This window comes from Homalodisca vitripennis, chromosome 5 (assembly GCF_021130785.1).
Source record: "Homalodisca vitripennis isolate AUS2020 chromosome 5, UT_GWSS_2.1, whole genome shotgun sequence".
NCBI classification, from domain to species: domain Eukaryota; kingdom Metazoa; phylum Arthropoda; class Insecta; order Hemiptera; family Cicadellidae; genus Homalodisca; species Homalodisca vitripennis.
Genome location: NC_060211.1, coordinates 154,854,139 through 154,874,422, shown reverse-complemented (window position 1 = coordinate 154,874,422; position 20,284 = coordinate 154,854,139). Strand labels below are relative to the sequence as shown.

The following is a 20,284-nucleotide window of genomic DNA, read 5'->3' as shown; positions in this document are numbered from 1 at the left end:
AAATACTGTAAAATATTAATATAATTACATTAGTATTTACTACTAATTGTTAATTAAATAATTAACATTAAGTGCTCTAGTAAAAATAAAACACTTTCTTATAGTACTTGTATAATTATGCTACAGAGGACAACATGTTTTAACCAAATGCCGATAAACACAAAACCATGTGGCGACGGCATTCACGATGCATTGATCATTCATCACATTTCTGTTTCGAGTGTTTCGGCCTTCGCTTGTGACTGAGTCAGCTGAATCGTACTAAGTTGTTTTTGTTATTGTTTACATATTACACGTGTTCTCAAAAAGTAACTTTTATAAACTGTCTTATAGCTAATTTAAGCTATCATATACTCGAAAAATGTCTTTTAAGCGTGATGGTGACGATACCAACCTCCTACAAAAATTTAAATGTAAGTTTTTGAAACCTTTGTTTGGTTAAAATCTAATATTTTGTTAATACCTAGGCTATGTTTCTTTATATATCTCGTGGATAAATTTATACAAGCTTACCCACTAGAAATGCTTAGTAAAGGCAATCTTGGAGACGGTAAAACAAATATATGATTGTCTTTGTATTCTCATAGTCTATGTAATTTATTAACTTACAATAATATTACCTTTGTTTGTAGGATATACCCTACTTCTGGTATTTACGGATCAGTTGGTACTAGTTTAAAAGACCCACTTCACACTACTTGTTGATTTTTATAATAAAAAGTGATTAGGCCTATTAAGTGACTAGGATAGCAATACTAATTAAATAAAATTGAGGAAAGGCTTAACCCTAGAACTGGCGGTCATTTCATCCTGTAGTGTCGGGCTGTTTTGGAGCTTCGCACAAGGTTGTTTTAAAAAAATTATTAAAAATATAAAATAAAAGCAATATAAATAAAAGTATATATTTTTGTGTTCAGGATTAAACGTAGAATTATACTATATTGTAAAATTAACCATACAAAATTTTTTAATAAACACTTTTTTTAATCAAATATAAAATTTACTAAAAAATATTTCTTAAATTTGGGGGGACCATACCTAGCAAATGAAGTTATAGTGAGATATATTTAAAAGTGAGATAGCCATTCTGTGTCAAATTTTATCTAGTTTCAGAAAAACATAAACATTATACACATTTATGAAAGCATCATAAAAGCTATAGAACAAAAAAGCAGCGATGCGCATAAAATTCTGAAAATCAGGTGTACACGTAAGACTTTGGTAAAACAAGTTTTGCTAATACATTTATCTATGAATACATGTTATATTGCATATTTTCTTACTTAGAATAAAATAGAATATACAGTACTAATGAAATAATTACCATAAATTGTTTTTTGAAAAGTAAAAAAAAGTTGCATTTTGCCATTATTCAAATAAAGCTTGTACTATATCAAAATTTATAAATTTATGGTTTATAAGTAATAGGAAATATTATGTAGTTAGAAAACTATAAATATAACTAAATATATGGAAAAATTATAGAATAGCCCAAACAGTTATTATATATAACCAAAGAAATTACAGGAAATATATATTTTATTGTGAAAACTATCTATTTACCAAAAATAAATAGTTACTTCAGAGCTAAAAGAGTGCTATAAATAACGTTTAGTAAGTGAAAACAATAACAAACTATGTGAAATGAATTTTAGCCAAGTCATTTTGCCATAGCCTACACAAAGCCGGTAATTTTTCAAACATATTTCAGTAAATAGAAATTGATTTATTCTAAAATATATATGTTTACACTACTACGACATCAAACAACACACTACACATTAAATACGACACTAAAACACGCGTAAAACTATTAAAACTTACAAATATCCACAGCTCGGCACGAAAGTGATACAGAACGGCAGCGGCAATATGGCAGTCACAACAAACTGCGTCGTTTTCTTTTACGTTCAAAATGACAAGTTTTACTACGTCATAACCATAATACAAAGAGGAATAAAACCCATCTGTTCCCTAGCATTTTTCTTCCCGAATCCAATGGTGCATGAATTATATCGATACGTTACCGGAGTATATTGTAAAAAGTAATTATACGAGGGAATGTTTAACCGACAAAATTTTGACGGTTAACACCACAGAAGCGGCATTAACCGACATAATTATGTCGATTAACAGTTCTAGGGTTAAAAAAGGACCTTTTCCCCATAGGGAGAAAGAAAAGCCCTTAGGTAGGGAGGATAGCTCTTGTTGAGCTCTCAGGTTGAGTGGGGCTTAGAATTAGCCACTTTACACTATTTCCCAAAACTCCAACTTAAAATAAAAAAATAAGGGTATAGTGGAGTAGTGCAATAGATATTAACCCTTTGAGTGCCGGAGTATCGCTATTTGTGATCCTGCACTATATGCAAGAAATGCCAGAATCGCTATTTGCGACTTCTGCAGTAACGCTCATATTTTATATAGTATTTGTCTAAATTGGCTCAATGACTATACATACGCATTCCATAGGCTTCAACGTAACTTTTGATGAAGGTTTTGTTGCATTCTGAGTAGATTCTGATTTTTATGGCGGTTGTAAAAGAGCGTGTCAGTCGAGTTTAGACTCGACAGCTACACGGACGAGCTGTCACATGTTTTGTTTGCGCTGGTGTTTATTTCACAAATGATTGTAAATATTGAAAGTTTTTAAGTGTAAATGGGTTTGTAGTGTAGTATCTTCAAATTATTTCGTTTTTGTATGTTGTTCTAGTCTGTGTGTAAGTAGAACAATGACTTGACCGTGAGTTACGGTGATCGTAAGCAGCTAGTACTTTACTAAATACATTTGTATAGTTTTTATATTTTTTGTGTTTGTTCAGTGATATTTATTTATAAACAATGAGTTGTAAAGAATATTGCTGACAATGAAGACCTAGTATTGCAGGCATTCAGTGCCGCATTTCCCTATAGGCCCACTAGGCCCAGGCCTAGGGCGCAAAATCTTAGGGGGCGCATAAATTTTAAAGTACACAAAAGAAAAAAGTTGCGGCGGCGGCGGGTGGTGTTGGCGCTCGGCGGGGCGGGTGGCCAAGGTCAACTAGGTCCGGGGTGCGACGTTGACTCATTCATTGGTTCATTGCTTTTATTTATTCAAAACACTCCTATATATATAATTACAATGTATAATATTGTAATTATCTTTCATCAAAATTACGTAATTAAGAAATTTACTGGATTTATACGTCAGTGTAATCAGAGTCCTCTGGGGGGGGGGGGCGCTCTTTGGTCTGTAGGCCTAGGGGCGCCGAATTTGTAAATGCGGCCCTGCAGGCATTAGATTCAAGCATTAGCAGTGTAGACAATACACAGAGTGTTAGGTTAGGGTTAGGCGAGGGTGACCAAGATACAAATGACCAATATTCAGACAGTGAGAGTGATCTTGACGTTTTTGAAGATTCTTCCTCAGACTTAGACGATACTGATTCTGACATAGATTACTATCCATCATCTGATGATAATGAATCAGATTCGTCTAATACCCAATATAGGCCTAATGTTTACATCCACATCTAAAAAGCCTAATAAGAGAACACATCCTGAATTACAAGGTAATCAGAAAGGTTGAAATTAAGCGTAGGCCTACAACAAAGAAGTCCTATTCATAGTGACCATGGTTCCCCTGACATTCATGACCCAGACATGACAACAATGACGATGAGCTGGCGCCTGTGTGCCTGTTGACGTCCGGTTGCTTGACGACCCCCCCCCTCTGATTGGATTGAAGTTGGGCCTGACAAAGACTTCCCCCTTATTCCAATTGGATACAACGAACTGCCTGGACCAAAACATATGCCTTGTTCTGAATCTAGCCCTGTTGTTTATTTTTATTTATTTTTTACTGAATTTTTGTTTAGTTGTATGACAAGAGAAACAAACAGGTGCGCAAACCATTAGGCGGTTGGTAAATATATTTGTAACAGCATTCAAAAATAAAATAAAAATGAGATGAAGCACATTTTTTATATTATGTTGTTATTTATAAAACGGTAAACAATTTATAAACATGTATTGATTAACAACGAAAATACTATCCAAGTCTTGAAACACTGTCTGAAAACGAGAAACTTTCTAGTTTTGTAGCAGTTCATATTTTTGTATTTATTTTCCAAAAACTTTATTCATAAGTATAAAAACAGTTTTTATATGATTTTTTGTAAAGAATTAAATTGAGTATAATATAGCATAACTGAAAATGAAAAAATAATATATTATTTCAATAACACTATGTTGTGTCAAAATAAAAAACAAAACAAAAAGTTTGTGTTAATGTTTTTTTTACTAGTATAAAAACGTGAAATAACTAATGAATCTATTATATTTGTAAATCAAATATATTTATCTGCAAAACAAACAAAAACCCAGGACATTATACCAATAAATTCTTATATGAATTTTTAACCAGACCCTTGCAAAATCAGGCATTTTGGCTCGGCATTTTATACATACCATATAGAAAAACGCTACGGCACTCAAAGGGTTAAAGGAAGAAAGCCTAAATAATGACTGGAATTACGTCAAAATAGTACCGATCTTAATTGCAGGTAGACTTTAATAAGCGGCCTACACTTGTTTTTCGGTTGTTTTTATCGAACGGTTCGGTGTTTTTATCCAAAGAAATAATTCAATACAATTTATTTAACTTAGCATATGATTTCAACTTGTAATTTTAATGTAAACAATAAACACCAAGAAATAACTAATTATTTTGAGACTTTGAAAATGGCGATGAATATGAGGAAAATATGTGAGATATTTCTCACAAGTTACGAGATTGGTTTAAGTGGCTTCAACATGTGGGTTTGGCTCCTGTTAACACATGGGGAGAATTCTTTTCTCCATTTCACAAAAGCGGTCACTTATTGATATCAAGCTGGGCACGTTATAAATGTTGTAAGGTTTCTTTGATATCTAAGTCTAGGATCTAGGTCGTAGTTGGTTTTATTGTTTTGTAATATTAGTGTTAAATTTATGTATTTAAAATTGTATGTACTAGATTCATCTTGTTACGGTTATTTATTAAAACTCTTATTGTGCACGATTTTTACATATCGAAGTTGGATAATATATCGAATTGTTCAATAAAAACAACCGAATAACGAGTGTAGGCCGCATATTAAAGTCTCTCCTTAATTGCTCCTAGCCATCAGTATGGGCTTTGGTGTCAACCCGCACTTATAACAAATAAAGAAAAACATTCTCGAGATAGTACCTAAATCCGAACTCAGATCACATGAGTGCTGAATTAGTCCAATGTGATCTTATTTTGGAAAAAATGGGAATTTGGAGGCCAACTGGCATACAAGAAACAATAATATAATTAAAATAACAAATATAACCGAAGAAAAGAAAGAAAAAACTTGTACAAATAAAATGAATAGAGAAATAAAAACAATGGCAAACTTACAGAATATGTAATAAGGAGGATAAAGACGACAATGGATGCCACTTTGGCTATAGTAAGGGTCAATCTATTTCAAATCAACGTATGAAAAAATAATTTTGGACCTTGACCTCTCAGATTTTGATGAATTTTTTTATGGAAGTTGTTTTGTTATGGAAGTACTTAATTCACAGAAAGGCAGTTTTTGGTCATATCTTAGTATTATTTTTATTCTCCATAGCACAATCTATTAAAGCTAAAGAGCTAAAATTTTTGGCAATCTTGACCATTTGAAATGCTCTTTAATTTGATTTATCACATGACTATGTTGTTTATATTTTGAATTCTCCCAAAAACAGTTTGAAAAACCCAAAATACATACCCTTCCGATTTTTTTAAAAAAAAGGATGTTATTTACACTATACGCCTAACTGACTACATATACAGGTATGTCAAATTTTAGAATGGGATGTAAATGAGTTCTTAAAAAAAAATTGTTACTGAAATAAACACAGGTTTGGTGTAAGCAGCCATTGCTATGTACATTAAGTAATGTACTGTGTTCTGCAATCAGTTAGAGGAGTGAAATTATCTCCCTTAGTCAAAGTGAAGTTATCTCCCTTTAGTGAAGTTATCTCCCTAGTCAATGTTTACATTAAGTAATGTACTGTGTTCTGCAATCAGTTAGAGGAGTGAAATTATCTCCCTTTGCTAGTCAATGTTTACATTAAGTAATGTACTGTGTTCTGCAATCAGTTAGAGGAGTGAAATTATCTCCCTTTGCTAGTCAATGTTTTTTATCTATTTGGTTAATACTTCTAAATTACTCAGGAACAAATTTTTATGTGTCTTAATATTAAATGTTTATATAAAGTGCTAACCTTGAATCCTTCAAAGCTTTTATTGTAATACATTTTTTCTCTTGGTATTATAATAAAAGGTATCCTCCCAACAATAAATTAAAAATAATAATCATGTGTTTCGTTTTGACTAATGGTGGCAATAACAGTGACGTACGTGTCTTCTTTGTTTCACAGTTACATTATCATTGAAAATAAATAAGTTAACAGTAGTGGTGTGTGGCGGTGACCGGTGACTGTGCTGCATGCAATGTGTTAAGTAAATGTTATTGTTTTGTTGTAATTATATTAAATTATACATTATATTTTAATTTGTAAATGATATTAATATTTATACATTAATTTCTAAAATTGAAAACTAGCCTAACCATCTTGTTCTTTGAAATACCTATTACATTATTTGGTCCGACATTTTGCTTTCAGTCCTTTGGATAGTCATAAATATTGATGATTCCATATCATTCGATGAGCATCATCCGATTGTGTTGGTCCGCTTATTATACTGCAGCCGCCACTTTTGTTACCGGTGCATAAAGAATAGAAATATAAAATTTTCAATGTTGTTTTGTCAAGGAGGTCCATAGCAAAAGGTTAATAACGTTAATTTCACATTTGTATCTATATAATTTAAATGGTAAAATTATGCACTAAATTTACTAGTGATAATAAATTAATATCTTTCCCATGCTCAAAGAATCTTCATATGCACTAAATGTTTATGTGAAAATAATAAATAATAAAAATACAATGAAAATGTTTGTATAAGTTCTTAATTTTATTTTAATCAATTTTTTATTTAAAGATACAAATATTTTAAAGCCTATATAAATATGTTTTAATAATTTTTAAAAGTATATATAATACATAATTTGATTATGTATTGGTTTTATAATAAACATTAAAAATTTCATTTTAATGTGTTGAACGCTTATAAAAAAACACGAGTTAATTAAACCTTGTCAAATTGACCATTTACTGCCTTGCTAGCCTAGTTAATGAAGAAGAGATATTTTAGTAAGTCTAATAACAGATGAAACAATTCATATAAATCATCCCGATAATATGTAGTTTTTGTACTCAAGCAATAACTTTTTTAAAACAAAAACACCTTTGATGGTGACGAACAACCCTCGAGGTATTTTCGATCATTAAAATACAAAATCTCTTGAGGATCAGAGCAGGAATGCTTAAAAGAGAGAAAAATACCACAAGGTCAAACATGCTGTAAGAGCAAGTACTAACGAGCATAGATTGCGTATATGGGTGTTGCAGTTCCACAGGCCAATTACTTTGATCTAGACTGACTTCATGCTTGTCGCGCGCCGACCAGTCATAACTTCTCTGATCTTGATAACTAATTTGTAATGAAGATATATTTATACTAGGGCCAATTTGTAATAGCGTGCTCTGGTTGGGTGGCATTTGTTTAATCAGAAAATACCAAATGATGTTGAAAAAAAGGAAGAATTACTTGTTTAATATTTATATTACAACTAGCAGTTACTATTTCGAGTGAATTATATTTCCTGGTTTGAGTGAATTATATTTCCAATGCCAATAATATTGAGTTTGTCTTCTTCTCACGATCAAGAAAATATGTTAAAAAGTATATATTTATGGTCATTTTAATTGACTCTGGTCGTAGTATTTTTTTGTTCCAAAGATGATTTGACATCTTTCCCGATCAAGAAAATATATAAATGGATACACATCTCTGTGAAGCATAGTTTGGTCAAAAGACAACTCAGATTGTTTTCAGTCTTTAAATGTATAGTAAAAGTGGAACTACATTGTCTCTTATATCTGCAACTTCTAGCAGTTACCTGCTGCTTTGCACGCAATTTAGTAGGCACTGCACATTTATGACCACTGCTGGTTTGAGTGAATTATATTTCCGACGCCAATGTTGAATTTACCTTGTTGCCACGATCAAGAAAATACGTCATAAAGTTAATAATTTTACTTCCTTCTTTAAATGTTTTATTCCATAGCTGATTTTGTCTTGTTTCCTCGATCAAGTAAAATATACATGTCACAGATCAGAGAAACCTACTTTCTGTCAAAAGAGAACTAAGATGGGATATATATCAATCTTTAAATTTATAGTATCATTTTAAAAATATTTTAGAACATTGAAAGGTGGAATTGGTACATTAGATCAAAAGAACAGTCCAGCGAAATTTTATCTAGCATTCTTTTTCTTGACTGCTTCGAAGGGAGTCTTCGGAGTTAAATTTTGACCTTCTTGTGTTTTAGGACATTTTCTAATAATAAACAATATTTAGAATAACAGTTGATTGCATTTGACAGGCTCGTTCAATTAATATCACACAGACCAGTGAGGCCCTAGCCCGGAAAGATTTTCGAAATAAGTATAGGCTTATATTCATACCCAGGAACTGTAAGAATGTCCATGTCAAATTTCAGTACAATCAGTTAGTAGTTTACGCGTGAAAACAAAACAAACAAACAAAGGCACTTTCGTATTTACAATATTATTAGGATTATGGAATTATTAACCATTTGATTATCGGACGCCAACGTCCAACTGATCGGATGGAACAAGGTTCCAAAAATTGTCATGTCCGATTGACAAGCCGTTCATGGAAAACATAATCAAAAACACTTATTTATTAATTTTTAATGTTAGTTTTGACTGTTTTTTACTTTAATTGACGTAAGTAAACCACTTTTAAACAAGTATTACAAGTTGTTAGTACCGTGGAGATTGTCTTTTCGCAAGCACCTATTTTTAGTTAGCAAAATTATTTCAAACATTTTTCTTTATACAATGGAGTGAGTACAGCCAAAAGCGCAAAAAGAAAAAAAAAATACGTACTTTTGCTAAAACTACAATAAAAGTATCATGCATAATTTTCCTTCATATACATTTGTATACAAATTAATTAGAGGAAATGTAATGTAGCTTATATTTGTAAATACTTTCCATTATTAATTTTATTCAATCCTATTCCTAATTATGTTAAAATTATTTGTATTTTGGCATAAAGCTGATAAGTAAAGTAGAAATGTCATAAAGGTAAACTAAAATTTTTGGCTGTTTTCGGGGCTTTTGTATAATTTATTACTTACTGTTGAAGACATAATCACAATATATAGTAGACAATGGCATAATGGTAAAGGTCTTTGAGAGGTTGGGACTGTTTTCAGGACTTTTTTTAATAATTTATTTATGTTAAAAGAAAGACACAAACACAATATGGTTACACTAGTACGGCATGAAATGTAAAATATTGCTTTCTACAAATATCTAGTAATTGTCAAATGTTTCAGCACCAACGTGTGAAAGAGCTACTCAGCAACCACATTCCACAAGATGAAGCAAAACTCCTCAGCAATGGAAGGTACAAAATCATGTAAAATCAAATACATTAGAAACGTGCTCATCCAAGTCCTGTTAGTCTGAAAACTCAAATTTAAATACAAATTTAACAGGTTCCTTTGTAGTCAAATTATATTTTCCGTAACTGTAATAAATCTTGGTTATAACATGGTAGAAAAACAATGGCTTGTTCTCAGAATATCCTTGTTACTTGTTATCTAACACTGGGCAGATACAATCTTGTTAAATAGTGGCTCTCTGTAACAAAATGTTATAATGTGCTGATGATCTGTAAATAGTTTTCACTTCACTTGGGTATAACATGTAACTTACAGTAGCTGGTTCAGTGTTGTTAAAAAAATCCAATAGTTAATATTTATCTTATCATATAACATTGGTTGAATTTTTAACATGAGCCATAAGGATTTGTGAGTAGGGAACTTGAGTTGGTGAGGTACAGTAACACTTCAGAGGCTATAGTCCTCTGGTCAGAAAATAAATTGAATTAATTTACGTTAAAAATAATCACATGCAAATTGTACATTACTTTCTGCTGTGCTCTTCTTGATTTACATTCATGCAATATGTTTTCAACAGAAATATTATTTTGCGCTATACATAAGAAGAAGAATGATTTGCTTTACAAGTGTGTCTGTTGTTAGTAAATGTCTCTTTTTAATAATGCAATAATATTAACCTTGTTTTCAGGTTGGCGTGTATGATCTGTCTTCATAGACCGGTTTTTGATACAATCAACATGCTCTCGATGCACAGAAGAGGGAAGAGACATCTCTATGGTAAAAATTGTGTTATTAAGCTATATCCATTTTACTTGTTACACACCTTAATTATTAACTATATTTGATCAACCATTAAAACATTTTAAATTTAAACTCGTTTAAAGCATCTTTTGGTGTCTAGTGCCTTTTACATGATTGAGGAGTTTTTTCAATACCGCTGGGACAATTAGTAACCCCCCTACCCGATATTCTGGTGTTGAGAGTGTGATTGTTTGCATGATTATTGAGAGATGTATGTATGTTTGAGTGAGCTTCAATGTGTATGAATGGCTAGGAAGAATATGACGCTTGCAACACAATTGTAAAATTGTAACAAATGCAATAAAGAATTTATTATTATTATTATTATTTTATCGTAAGGGATTGTAACTCAAGGTAGCTGAGTGGTTAGCATTTAAGCTGATCCTCCCAGGGATGGCATGGGTACAAATTTAGTTTATTTTAGTGTATTGTGCAATCGTTCATTTTACATCATAATCGGGTATTATGTAATTTGACGTCTATTACGTTGTTAATAACATTATTCTTCACCAGAACATGGCCACTATCTTATATCAGCATATTTGCAAAGCAACAGCTGGTAGCTTGCAATGTTTGTTTATTTTTGTCCGACAAGATTGCTGCTCAGGCTGATGTTATCATGAATTTACCATAACATTTCCAACTTAAATAAACTTGTATTTATGTATGTCATTGTACTGTTTTGTGTGTAAATAAGCATTAAAAAAATGTAATAAAAAGATATGATTTGCTTTCTCTGTATAAAAAATATCTGTAATTGCCTGACTTCTAAATTGTTTACTCTTTTTATTTTCCCAGCGTATGAGTAAAACATTGTTATCATAAAAAGTTATAACTTTTCTATTTTAGAATGTACTTTAACACATTCACAATGACGGCTTTGAACTTTTTAATTGCCATTAAATTTTTTAAAAAATGAATGGCAAAATCTGTTATTGGGCTTTTTTACATTAAATGACTTATTACCAGTTAATTACTTGAACCTTATCAAAGAACCCCCTTATTAAGGGGAGGGAATCCCTATTTGAGTTGCTTCGTTTGTCACCTAGAAGCATGTCTTATGTATAACATGAAAAATGTATAGTCTTTGTAATTTTGCACAAAAAAATTGTTTCATTATGATTTTTCAATTTTATCCGTATACTGAAAGGTGTACAAAATAAAATTAATTTACATTAAAAATTAAACAATTGTGCGCCCGAAAGCATACACGATAGTTTGAAGTATTTATTTTAAGTGCAGAATCAAATTTAATAAACCCCCAAGACAGGTAAACAATAAAAACGATATATGGAAATACATAGCAATGTGTACCCCATCGAGCACATGATACGCTTTATGAAAGCTAGGTGTGTATCCTATCAGCTACACGATTGCAGTTGTGAAAGATCGCGTGTACCCAATGTGATAAACGTCTTTCGTTAATGTGTTAAAAACATATAAACAAATAAACATTTAAAACCAAATGAGTTGGTTTTCCACTTACTTACTCCTGTGGCCACTCGAAACCCAGATGGTTTTTGACCTCGCCAACAATGTCTCTCCAACTTCCTCTATCTTGAGCCACTTCCAGTGTAGTGCCAATCGTTCTTAAATCCTTCTCCACCTGATCTCTCCATCGCATCCTAGGTCTGCCCAATGGCCTCACTCCCTCTGGTTCCCCTCGCCACACCTTCTTTATCATTTTATCTTCTCCCCTACGGGCAACATGGCCCATCCATCTCATTCTTTTACTCCTGATCAGTGCAATCACATCGGGATCTTGGTATATTTCTCTTAATTCTCTGTTCTTCCTGATCCGCCATATGTCTCCTTCTTGAACTGGTCCAAAAATTCTTCTTAGTATTTTGTTTTCAAAGGTTATTAACTTTTTTGGGATTTCTTCGTAAGTGCCCATACATCAAAACTGGCAAGATCATGGTTTTGTAAATTCTTAATTTAACTTTCCTCATTAATAGTTTGCTTTTGAGAAGTTTTTGCAAGGCTCCAGTATGTTCTATCTGCTGCTGCTAATCTACATTGGACTTCAACTTCTTCTCTATTGTCATGTGTTATCGTCACTCCTAAATACTTAAATTCCTTTGTAGCCTTGAATTCATGGTTGAGTACTTCTAGCTTTTCTCCTTCCTGTTCCATTCTTCTGCTTATTTTCATGTAGTGCGTCTTGTCTTCGTTTACTTGTAATCCTACTTTTGCAGCCTCAACTAAAAAGGCTTCTACTAGTCTGTTTAAGTCCCTCTTTCTCTCAGCTAGAATGGCTACATCATCTGCAAATGCCAGGATATTGAACTTATCTCCCAATTTTACTCCTTCAGGCATCCCCTTTTATCTTTTTTAGTGCTTCTTCCAGAGCAAAGTTGAATAGAATTGGTGATATTCCATCACCTTGCCTCACTCCTGTATTTATATTAAACAAGTTTTTGTACTCCTTTCCCACCTGTACTTTTCCTTTGGAGCTGCTTACACAGAGTCTTGCTAGACTTATCAGTTTATTTGGGATACTAAACCTTTTCAAAATGTTCCATAGACTACTTTTAGAGATACTATCGTATGCTTTTTTAAAGTCTATAAATATTATATACAGATCCTTATTGTATTGATAGTATTTAGAAGCTAGCTCTTTCATTATAAATATCTGGTCTATTGTAGATCTTTCTTTATGAAGCCTGCTTGATGATCTTCAATGTTTCTATCCGCATACTCTTTGAGTCTGTTCAATATTAGCTTGGATAATATTTTGTAAGTTGTGTTGAGTAGAGATATACCTCTATAGTTTTTACAGTCCAGTTTGTCGCCTTTTTTGTGAATAGGTACAATAACTGCCTCTTTCCATTTTTTCGGGGTTAATTCCGTTCTCCATATTTTTATTATCATTTTGTGGAGGTATTCTAAAAGTGAGTCACTTCCATGTCTTATTAACTCTATTGGTATTGCATCATCTCCTGGTGCTTTTTCCTGTTTTAAGCTTCTTAGCACATCCTTTACTTATTCTAATGTAGGTTCTGATATCTGTTTGTCATAACCTGGTGGTCTTTCTTGTTGTTCTTCTGTTTCTGATATTGCTTGTTCTTCCGAATTTAAAAGATCTTTGAAATAGTTTTCCCAGACCTTGAGTACTTCTCTAGGTTCATGTATTATTCTTCCTCTTTGTGTGGTTTTCCACGGTTTAAATTATTTTTTGTTTATATCCTAAAATGCTGAAAATCTATTTTTACCTGTTTACATAAAATATTATATCTATTAAAAGCTATGCCTACTAGTTTTTTCTAACGAGTAGTTTATTTCTAAACATCAAAGTAAAAAAAAGTTATGACAAATATTATCAAAGTTTTTTAATGCTTGCAAAACAGCTATTTTAGCAGTGTTCTTTTTCGCACATCCTTTTTTTATGGGATAATAAATGTTTTTGGTATTGTCAAAAAATTATGTTGGAGGATTCCTCATATACCGTACTTGTTTGAATGCAGGTCCGACTGAGGATCAAAATTGAGCCCAAGTCAGGCTCATATTGGTTTTATTTTCCTGCAGTTGGTGCCGAGATGGTAAACCAGAGGTCTAACCAACTCAGTTCACAGATGATATATGGGGGCTTAAGTATCACACCCAGGAAATGAAAGGAATCTCTATTTGTGGCTGTTATGTTCTCAATGAGATGTAATAGATTGTCACTGTTTAACAGAACTCAGCAAACACATCCAATGTCAGGAACGGTCTGTGATAAAAGGGTTGTGGAAGATTCACCCCCTCGCCAAGATGTCCGGTGACAAGACTGATCTGACATCGGTGACAGAGCTAGGACAAGCAGCCAGGTCCGTCAGGCCACACAGATTTCGGCGCAAACCCATCTTGGAGATTCTACCTCCTGCAAGAGATGCCAGTAAGTATGCTTTTGGAAATTTTTAACTTCACCAGTGAAGTGTGGTTACTATTGCTGAATTCTTTATGTTTTTTAGCCATGCACAGTTGTTTGTAATAAAGACTAGTACAGATAGTCCAGGAATTGAAAGGTAGAGGCACAATATATGTAGTTAAGCAATAATAAAAAGGTTACCTTATTATAGTCCATTCGTCAAGTATGAGTGAGGCACTGCCCATCACTACTGTGATGTGGTGACAGGCTGGTCTCTATGGACTTTCCTGAATTTCTCTCCTCGATTTATCACAAACCCAGAGGTCCACTGCACTGTGGGTGGGGCATTCATCTCTTAACACAAGATGAATGTACTGTATTACAGTATTAAAACCGCATAAGCCCAGTAGTTTAGGACACTTTTGATTTTAATTTACATGATGACTTCTCACATATCTTCAATAGTTTGTGTTTTACATTATTAATATACACCACAACGTCTACAGTTACTGAGAATATAATGGAGATTGAAAGTGTATTGTAAAGATTCTGTATGAAGCAAGTTGAACTATACTCAATAAAAATTAAACCAAAGTAATATCAATTCTCATATTTTTCAAATAACCAATTACTGAATTTGTTTACTTAATGTTGAGGTGATTTTTAGAATTTTATGGATAGAAGTTATAAATAATCGTTTAAACTTTATTCTTAACCGGGCTCGATTAAAAAACTCTTATTGTAATTATTTTTATTTTAAAGGTAATTTATTTTTGTAAAATACCACTTTAATTAAACAGATTTTGTTAAATTACCGTGGCTGCATCTGCTTGTCAGAACGTGCGAACTGCCAGAATATTGAGGGCTCAGACTACTGTCTGTAAGAAGAGGCCATAATAAATTAAATGTTGTATTAATATATTTGACCATTTCTCCTAAGCTTTTTTCATATTGGCTTTGGGCCTCCAAATGCAGGTTAAAAAATGAATAATTAATTTTAAAAATTTATTGTAGTTTAGTAGTAAAGTGCCAAAACCCGGTACCTATTTACTGTCTTACAGACACAAAACTTGGTTATTGTTTGTTAATAGTTTATTTGATGATATGTCTAGACATAGAAATAAACAAGCTAAATTTTAATGTAACTCCTGTAATTTTAGCTCAGTTAATTTGTGGTTAACATTCAAACTCAGGTATCTATACTTTATGATCTAAGAGTAGGCAGGCGTTTTCCAACCAGACAGACAGTTCGTCAGCTGGCAGCGCAGAACAGTGTTTAATATTTTATATAAGTTTTAACTATATTTTCTTATAATATAATTGAAAAACATTATTTATAATGCTGTAAACTTATTTTTTAAACGTGATACATTTTTTGCAGTTAGTTGTTCTTTCTTTCATCGCAATTTTGCGGGTCTTTTCTCAACAGTGTTGTATTTTCTTGGCTCATTTCGTAAAATGCAACAAATGTAATCACAGCTTATAACCCTAGGTGAAAGCCAACGAAAGGAGACCTGGCTCATCGTGTAACTTATTCTATTACAACACTGTTCCAATGTTGAAATGGTCAGTAGTCCTATTTTTGTTGCGATATCATCATCTTATAATTGATTTGGCAGGTTTGAAGGAAGCAGACCCCAAGAGTGCCTCTGTCACGGTCAGGCACTATCTTAAGAGCATGTCTCGCAAGTCTTCACTAGACCAAGTGGTAGAGAAGAGCAGAGAGAACTACGGTGAAGGTTTGCAGACGAGCCAACCCCAACCCCAACGTTGTTTAGCTGCTGAACCTGAGCAGTCAGTCGAGAAACCAGTTGTACCATCCTCTAAACCTTCTCAGGACTACGAAGTAAAACTTAGAATGTAAGTATTGGTGGCACCTTTGTTTTTAAGTCAGTATTGGTAAATTCCAGGCCATCTGTGTCGACCTTTAGACAATCAGACGATCAATCTGACTGTTAGTATAGAGAATTATTGTTTGACGGACAATACCGAGGTTGTTATTTTCATCAGACTTGTTTTATCAGTTTTGTATGTTGTAATGAACTCAAAATAGAAAGTAAAAAGAACCATTGTACTATTTTATTTCAGGTTTAGTTTCTGAAAATAAAACCGTAGTATCACCAAATATCAGAGGACAAGTGCGTCCATTAGGCAAAACTAGGCAGCTTTGGAGGATTGCAAAAAGAGTAAATATTTCTGTAAATTAATGTACTTTCAGTGAGAAAAAAGTCAAAGTTCTGTATTTGTAGTAGTGTTTCTATACTGAGGGAGGAAGGTGAACATTTAGTGGTGGGAGTGGCAAAATGGAATTTGATCTATGGTGCCAGAATATGCAAGCACCGGTCCAATATTAATATTTTCACCCATTGGGCGATGTGAATAAAAAAGTAGTCATTGCTAATATTGAACTTTTTTCAGTTGTAACTAGGTTTGATGTGAATAAAGAGGTAGTAGTAACTACCCTTAGTTGTAGCTTGTATTTTTTCTGGAAAAGCTGGATACTATGTAAATTGGAAGTGAATATTGAGTTGTTGCTAGTTCTTCGGTCTAGTTGTATCTTGTAATTTTTAGTCATTGATTAACCCATTCAAGACATTGGACGGGCAGTTTCCGTCCTTCACTTCGCGCAGCCCAACGACTAAAGACGTAGTCCACTAGACGAGACATTGACGTAGTTGAATATATTGCCGATAGATCGCAGAGGCATTCACATTTTCTGCATATTTTGATCTCAATATTCTAGTCTATGTTTTTCTTCTTCTTCGTTACTGAAAATCATCTGATATTGCCTCAAATCATCTTGGCAAAACAGCTTTCTTTCGTTTGTAAACAGTCAAGATGGCGTCTCGCGACCGGAATGATGTATTCGTAAATTCGGATGATTTTGCGGCTTATGTTGCTAATGTTTTAGATGAAAGTGGTGATGAGGAAAGTGACAGTGAACAAGATGACATGATACATGAAAATAATGAAATGTCTGATTGTACAAACGATGACAGCAGTGATAATGAAAGTGACGATAACCCACCGGCTAGGCCTTGTGATTTTGCGTGGAGTGGTGGACCAAATACTGTTAGTGCAATGCGTTTTACCGGCAATCATGGAATATATCCTATCATTTCGAGACAGTTAAGAGAAAACTGCACTGCATCAGATGTGTTCAATCACTTCTGTGACGAAACCTTTTGGACTCAGGTAACCCTTTGGTAGGCCTCCCGCCTGTGGAGAATCACCAATGCGCCTTCAAGGAAAGTTTTGGGGGCATTGTATTGAAAAGATACCTCCAACCACCAAAGCCAGACCCTCAAGAAAATGTAAAGTTTGTGCCTCACAGGGGAAAATAAGTGAAACAGTGTACCAATGTAAAAAGTGACATGTTCCACTTCATCTGGAAACATGTCTTGAGGTGTTTCACACCCAAACCAACTTCTAAAGAAGTATAATAAAAATTTGTAAATAGTGTAAATATATGTATATTTCAAAAAACTAATATTTTTTGTTCATACAATAACAAGGAATAACTAAGGTTAATTTATAATATTCATAGCATGTTATGTAGTAAGTGTTATGCAAAGTGCACCTGTTCTTACATGAAAGCATGGAAAATATCCAGTTCTGTAGTCCAAAAATTATAGTAATTTATTCAGTCACGAATGGGGCACATGTACTTTTCTTGGCACTTTTTAGTTTCTACCAGATTGTCTGTTTATGCATGTCACATATGAACATTTGTTACGTACCATTTTACTGTCTTTCACTTTCATCTTTTTCTTAGCAAAATTGATACAAGCTTCTCAGACTCTTCCGGAAGATATTTGTCTTGTAGCATTTAATAATAGCATTGGTGTTCAGCAGAGTTTCCAAAAATATTCGTCAAAAAAGTCTGAAGTTCTCTAATATTTTAGTCCCCAGAACCAAACATTAATAAAAATACTGTTCAAATATTTAGAACTTTAATAATTAAAAGATGGGATTTTTGTGAAAAAATACATAAAAAATGTTCTTATGTAAAACTGGGTGTGGTTCAAAAAATTCGGCATTGGCCACGTTATGAAGCTTTCAAAGTCATTATTTTGATTTTAAAGGTTGTTTATTTTTTGTAAACACAATTTAAAACTATAACTTTTATCACCAGTATAATTGACAAAATTTAGTTAACTTACCATGGGAGGTGCATGCTCATTAGAATGAACAAACTGTCAGACTGCCAAAGGCGGTGTTGCCACGATTGTGCATGGCCCGCTCGTGACCTGGACTGCAAGAGGAGGTCGTAATAAATTAAATAATGTTTCCATATGTTTGACCATTTCCCATCATCTTTTCTCATGGACTTTGAACCTCCAATGATAGGTTTAACAATGAATAAATAAATTTCACAATAGCAGTTTTGTCATAAAGCGCCAAAAGTAAAGTACCTTATTTTCATTTGTATAGAATAATATATATATATGTGGGTGTGTGTGTGTGTATGTCTAGAAAAAGAAATAAAGAAACTAAATTTTAATGTAACTCCCATAACTTTAGTTAATTTGTGATTAACGTTCCAACTGAGGTATCTGTACTTTATGATTTGAGGGTAGGCAGATGATTTCCGACCAGACAGTTTATTGGCCGGTGACACAGTGCCTAATATTTTATGTACATAACATTTAATGTGATCACAAAATATATGATCTTACGGCAAATTTATTTTCAAAACACGATATACTTTTTGCAGTTAGTTGTTCTTTCTCACCTTCATCATAATTTTGCAAAACTTTTTTAACATCACATTTTCTTGACTCTTTTCGCAAAATGCGATTACAGCTTAAAACCTTGTGGATAAGCAATGTGAATATTATGACTTGTTGAAGCAAAGTTTTGCAGGCTCTTTAAATGTATAGATCTTTGATGACAGTATTTAAAAGCTATGAGTGAATTGTTTTCGATATTGATTTTGAATAGGGGTGATAATAATATAATGTTAATTAATTAATATATTGAAAAATATCTCATTGGTTCCAGGTCTGGTTGGATTAAGGATTCCCTGGGAAATTGGATCAAGGACCCCAATGTTGAGTTTGACAGTGATGAAGAGGAGGCTCCTCCTCCCCTCACGTAACAGATTAAGACCTGCAGCTCTCACGGACACCATCTCAAAAATCTGGCACATTTGCTGGAGACTGAGGAGAGAATAGGAAAATAGATGTTGGCACAGTGAACCATTTAGCTGTAAGGAATATTTAACAATGTATTTATTTACGTTACGTGTACAATAATATAAAATTATTGTTTGTGATTAAATCCGTTTAATTATATTTTGTATTTATTGAAACATGATTGACCACAAGCAAACTTCTACTGTGTTACAAAGTTGTATATGAAAATACAGATAGTTTTAAGGGTGTTCATGTAATTTATTAAATCAGGAAAATCAATCCAACGATTCTCTTGATTTTTTTTAATTTTGCTTATTAACTTTAATTAAAATGTCTATTTCATCTCTGTACAAGTGCAATATACACAGTATTCTTCATAAAAAATGGAGCCATACAAAGTTCAATAACAGAGGCATTTACCTCCCAAGTTATGGAATTGCATCTATTTCATGTACCTTTACAGATGAATATGTAATGTGTTGTTTATATCCATTCTCACTCAAATCCATTTATTCTGTTCAGTTACTTTTTGTTATTTCCCATTAACCTATTGTGAATCACTGATAAAATATCTCATCTTGCAGTAGCTGGGCGCAGCATGGTGACAATATATAGGTATAACAGAGATCTAACTTGTTTGAAATACAGCACTTAAATGTTTTAGTTAGAATTAGGTCTATCTAATTCATTTAAATCTATGAACAGCGGCATTCCTGTGATCTATCTGCATATTCAAGACATCCAAAACAGGATGGTTGTGTGGTCTAAGGTTACTCTCAGACGCGGGAGTTAGCCTTTGAGTTGCGGGTCCGATTCTCGTGCCTGATGTTAGGGATTTTTGCGGTCTGTTGCACACTTATTAGAGTCACTGGTCTATAATAAGACCGGTGGG

The 20,284-nt window shown here is 33.0% G+C and overlaps 1 protein-coding gene across 1 annotated transcript; it reads left to right on the top strand.

The window, feature by feature from the left end:
* Positions 1 to 225: 225 nt before the first annotated feature.
* LOC124363042 (sodium channel modifier 1-like) lies at positions 226 to 19,640 on the top strand. The gene is made up of 6 exons (XM_046818106.1): positions 226 to 413; positions 9,535 to 9,605; positions 10,292 to 10,380; positions 14,084 to 14,281; positions 15,874 to 16,114; positions 19,259 to 19,640. Exons 1-6 carry the CDS (start codon positions 378 to 380, stop codon positions 19,353 to 19,355), a joined length of 732 nt encoding a protein of 243 aa, XP_046674062.1. The 5' UTR covers positions 226 to 377; the 3' UTR covers positions 19,356 to 19,640.
* The last annotated feature ends 644 nt before the right edge of the window (positions 19,641 to 20,284 follow it).

Excerpts from the sequence above, each read along its gene's own strand:
- LOC124363042 (XM_046818106.1), top strand. The coding sequence starts at position 378 with ATGGTGACGATACCAACCTCCTACAAAAATTTAAAT. Across the intron at positions 414-9,534 it reads CCTCCTACAAAAATTTAAAT|CACCAACGTGTGAAAGAGCT; the intron begins GTAAGTTTTTGA and ends CAAATGTTTCAG. Across the intron at positions 10,381-14,083 it reads AGGGAAGAGACATCTCTATG|AACTCAGCAAACACATCCAA; the intron begins GTAAAAATTGTG and ends ACTGTTTAACAG.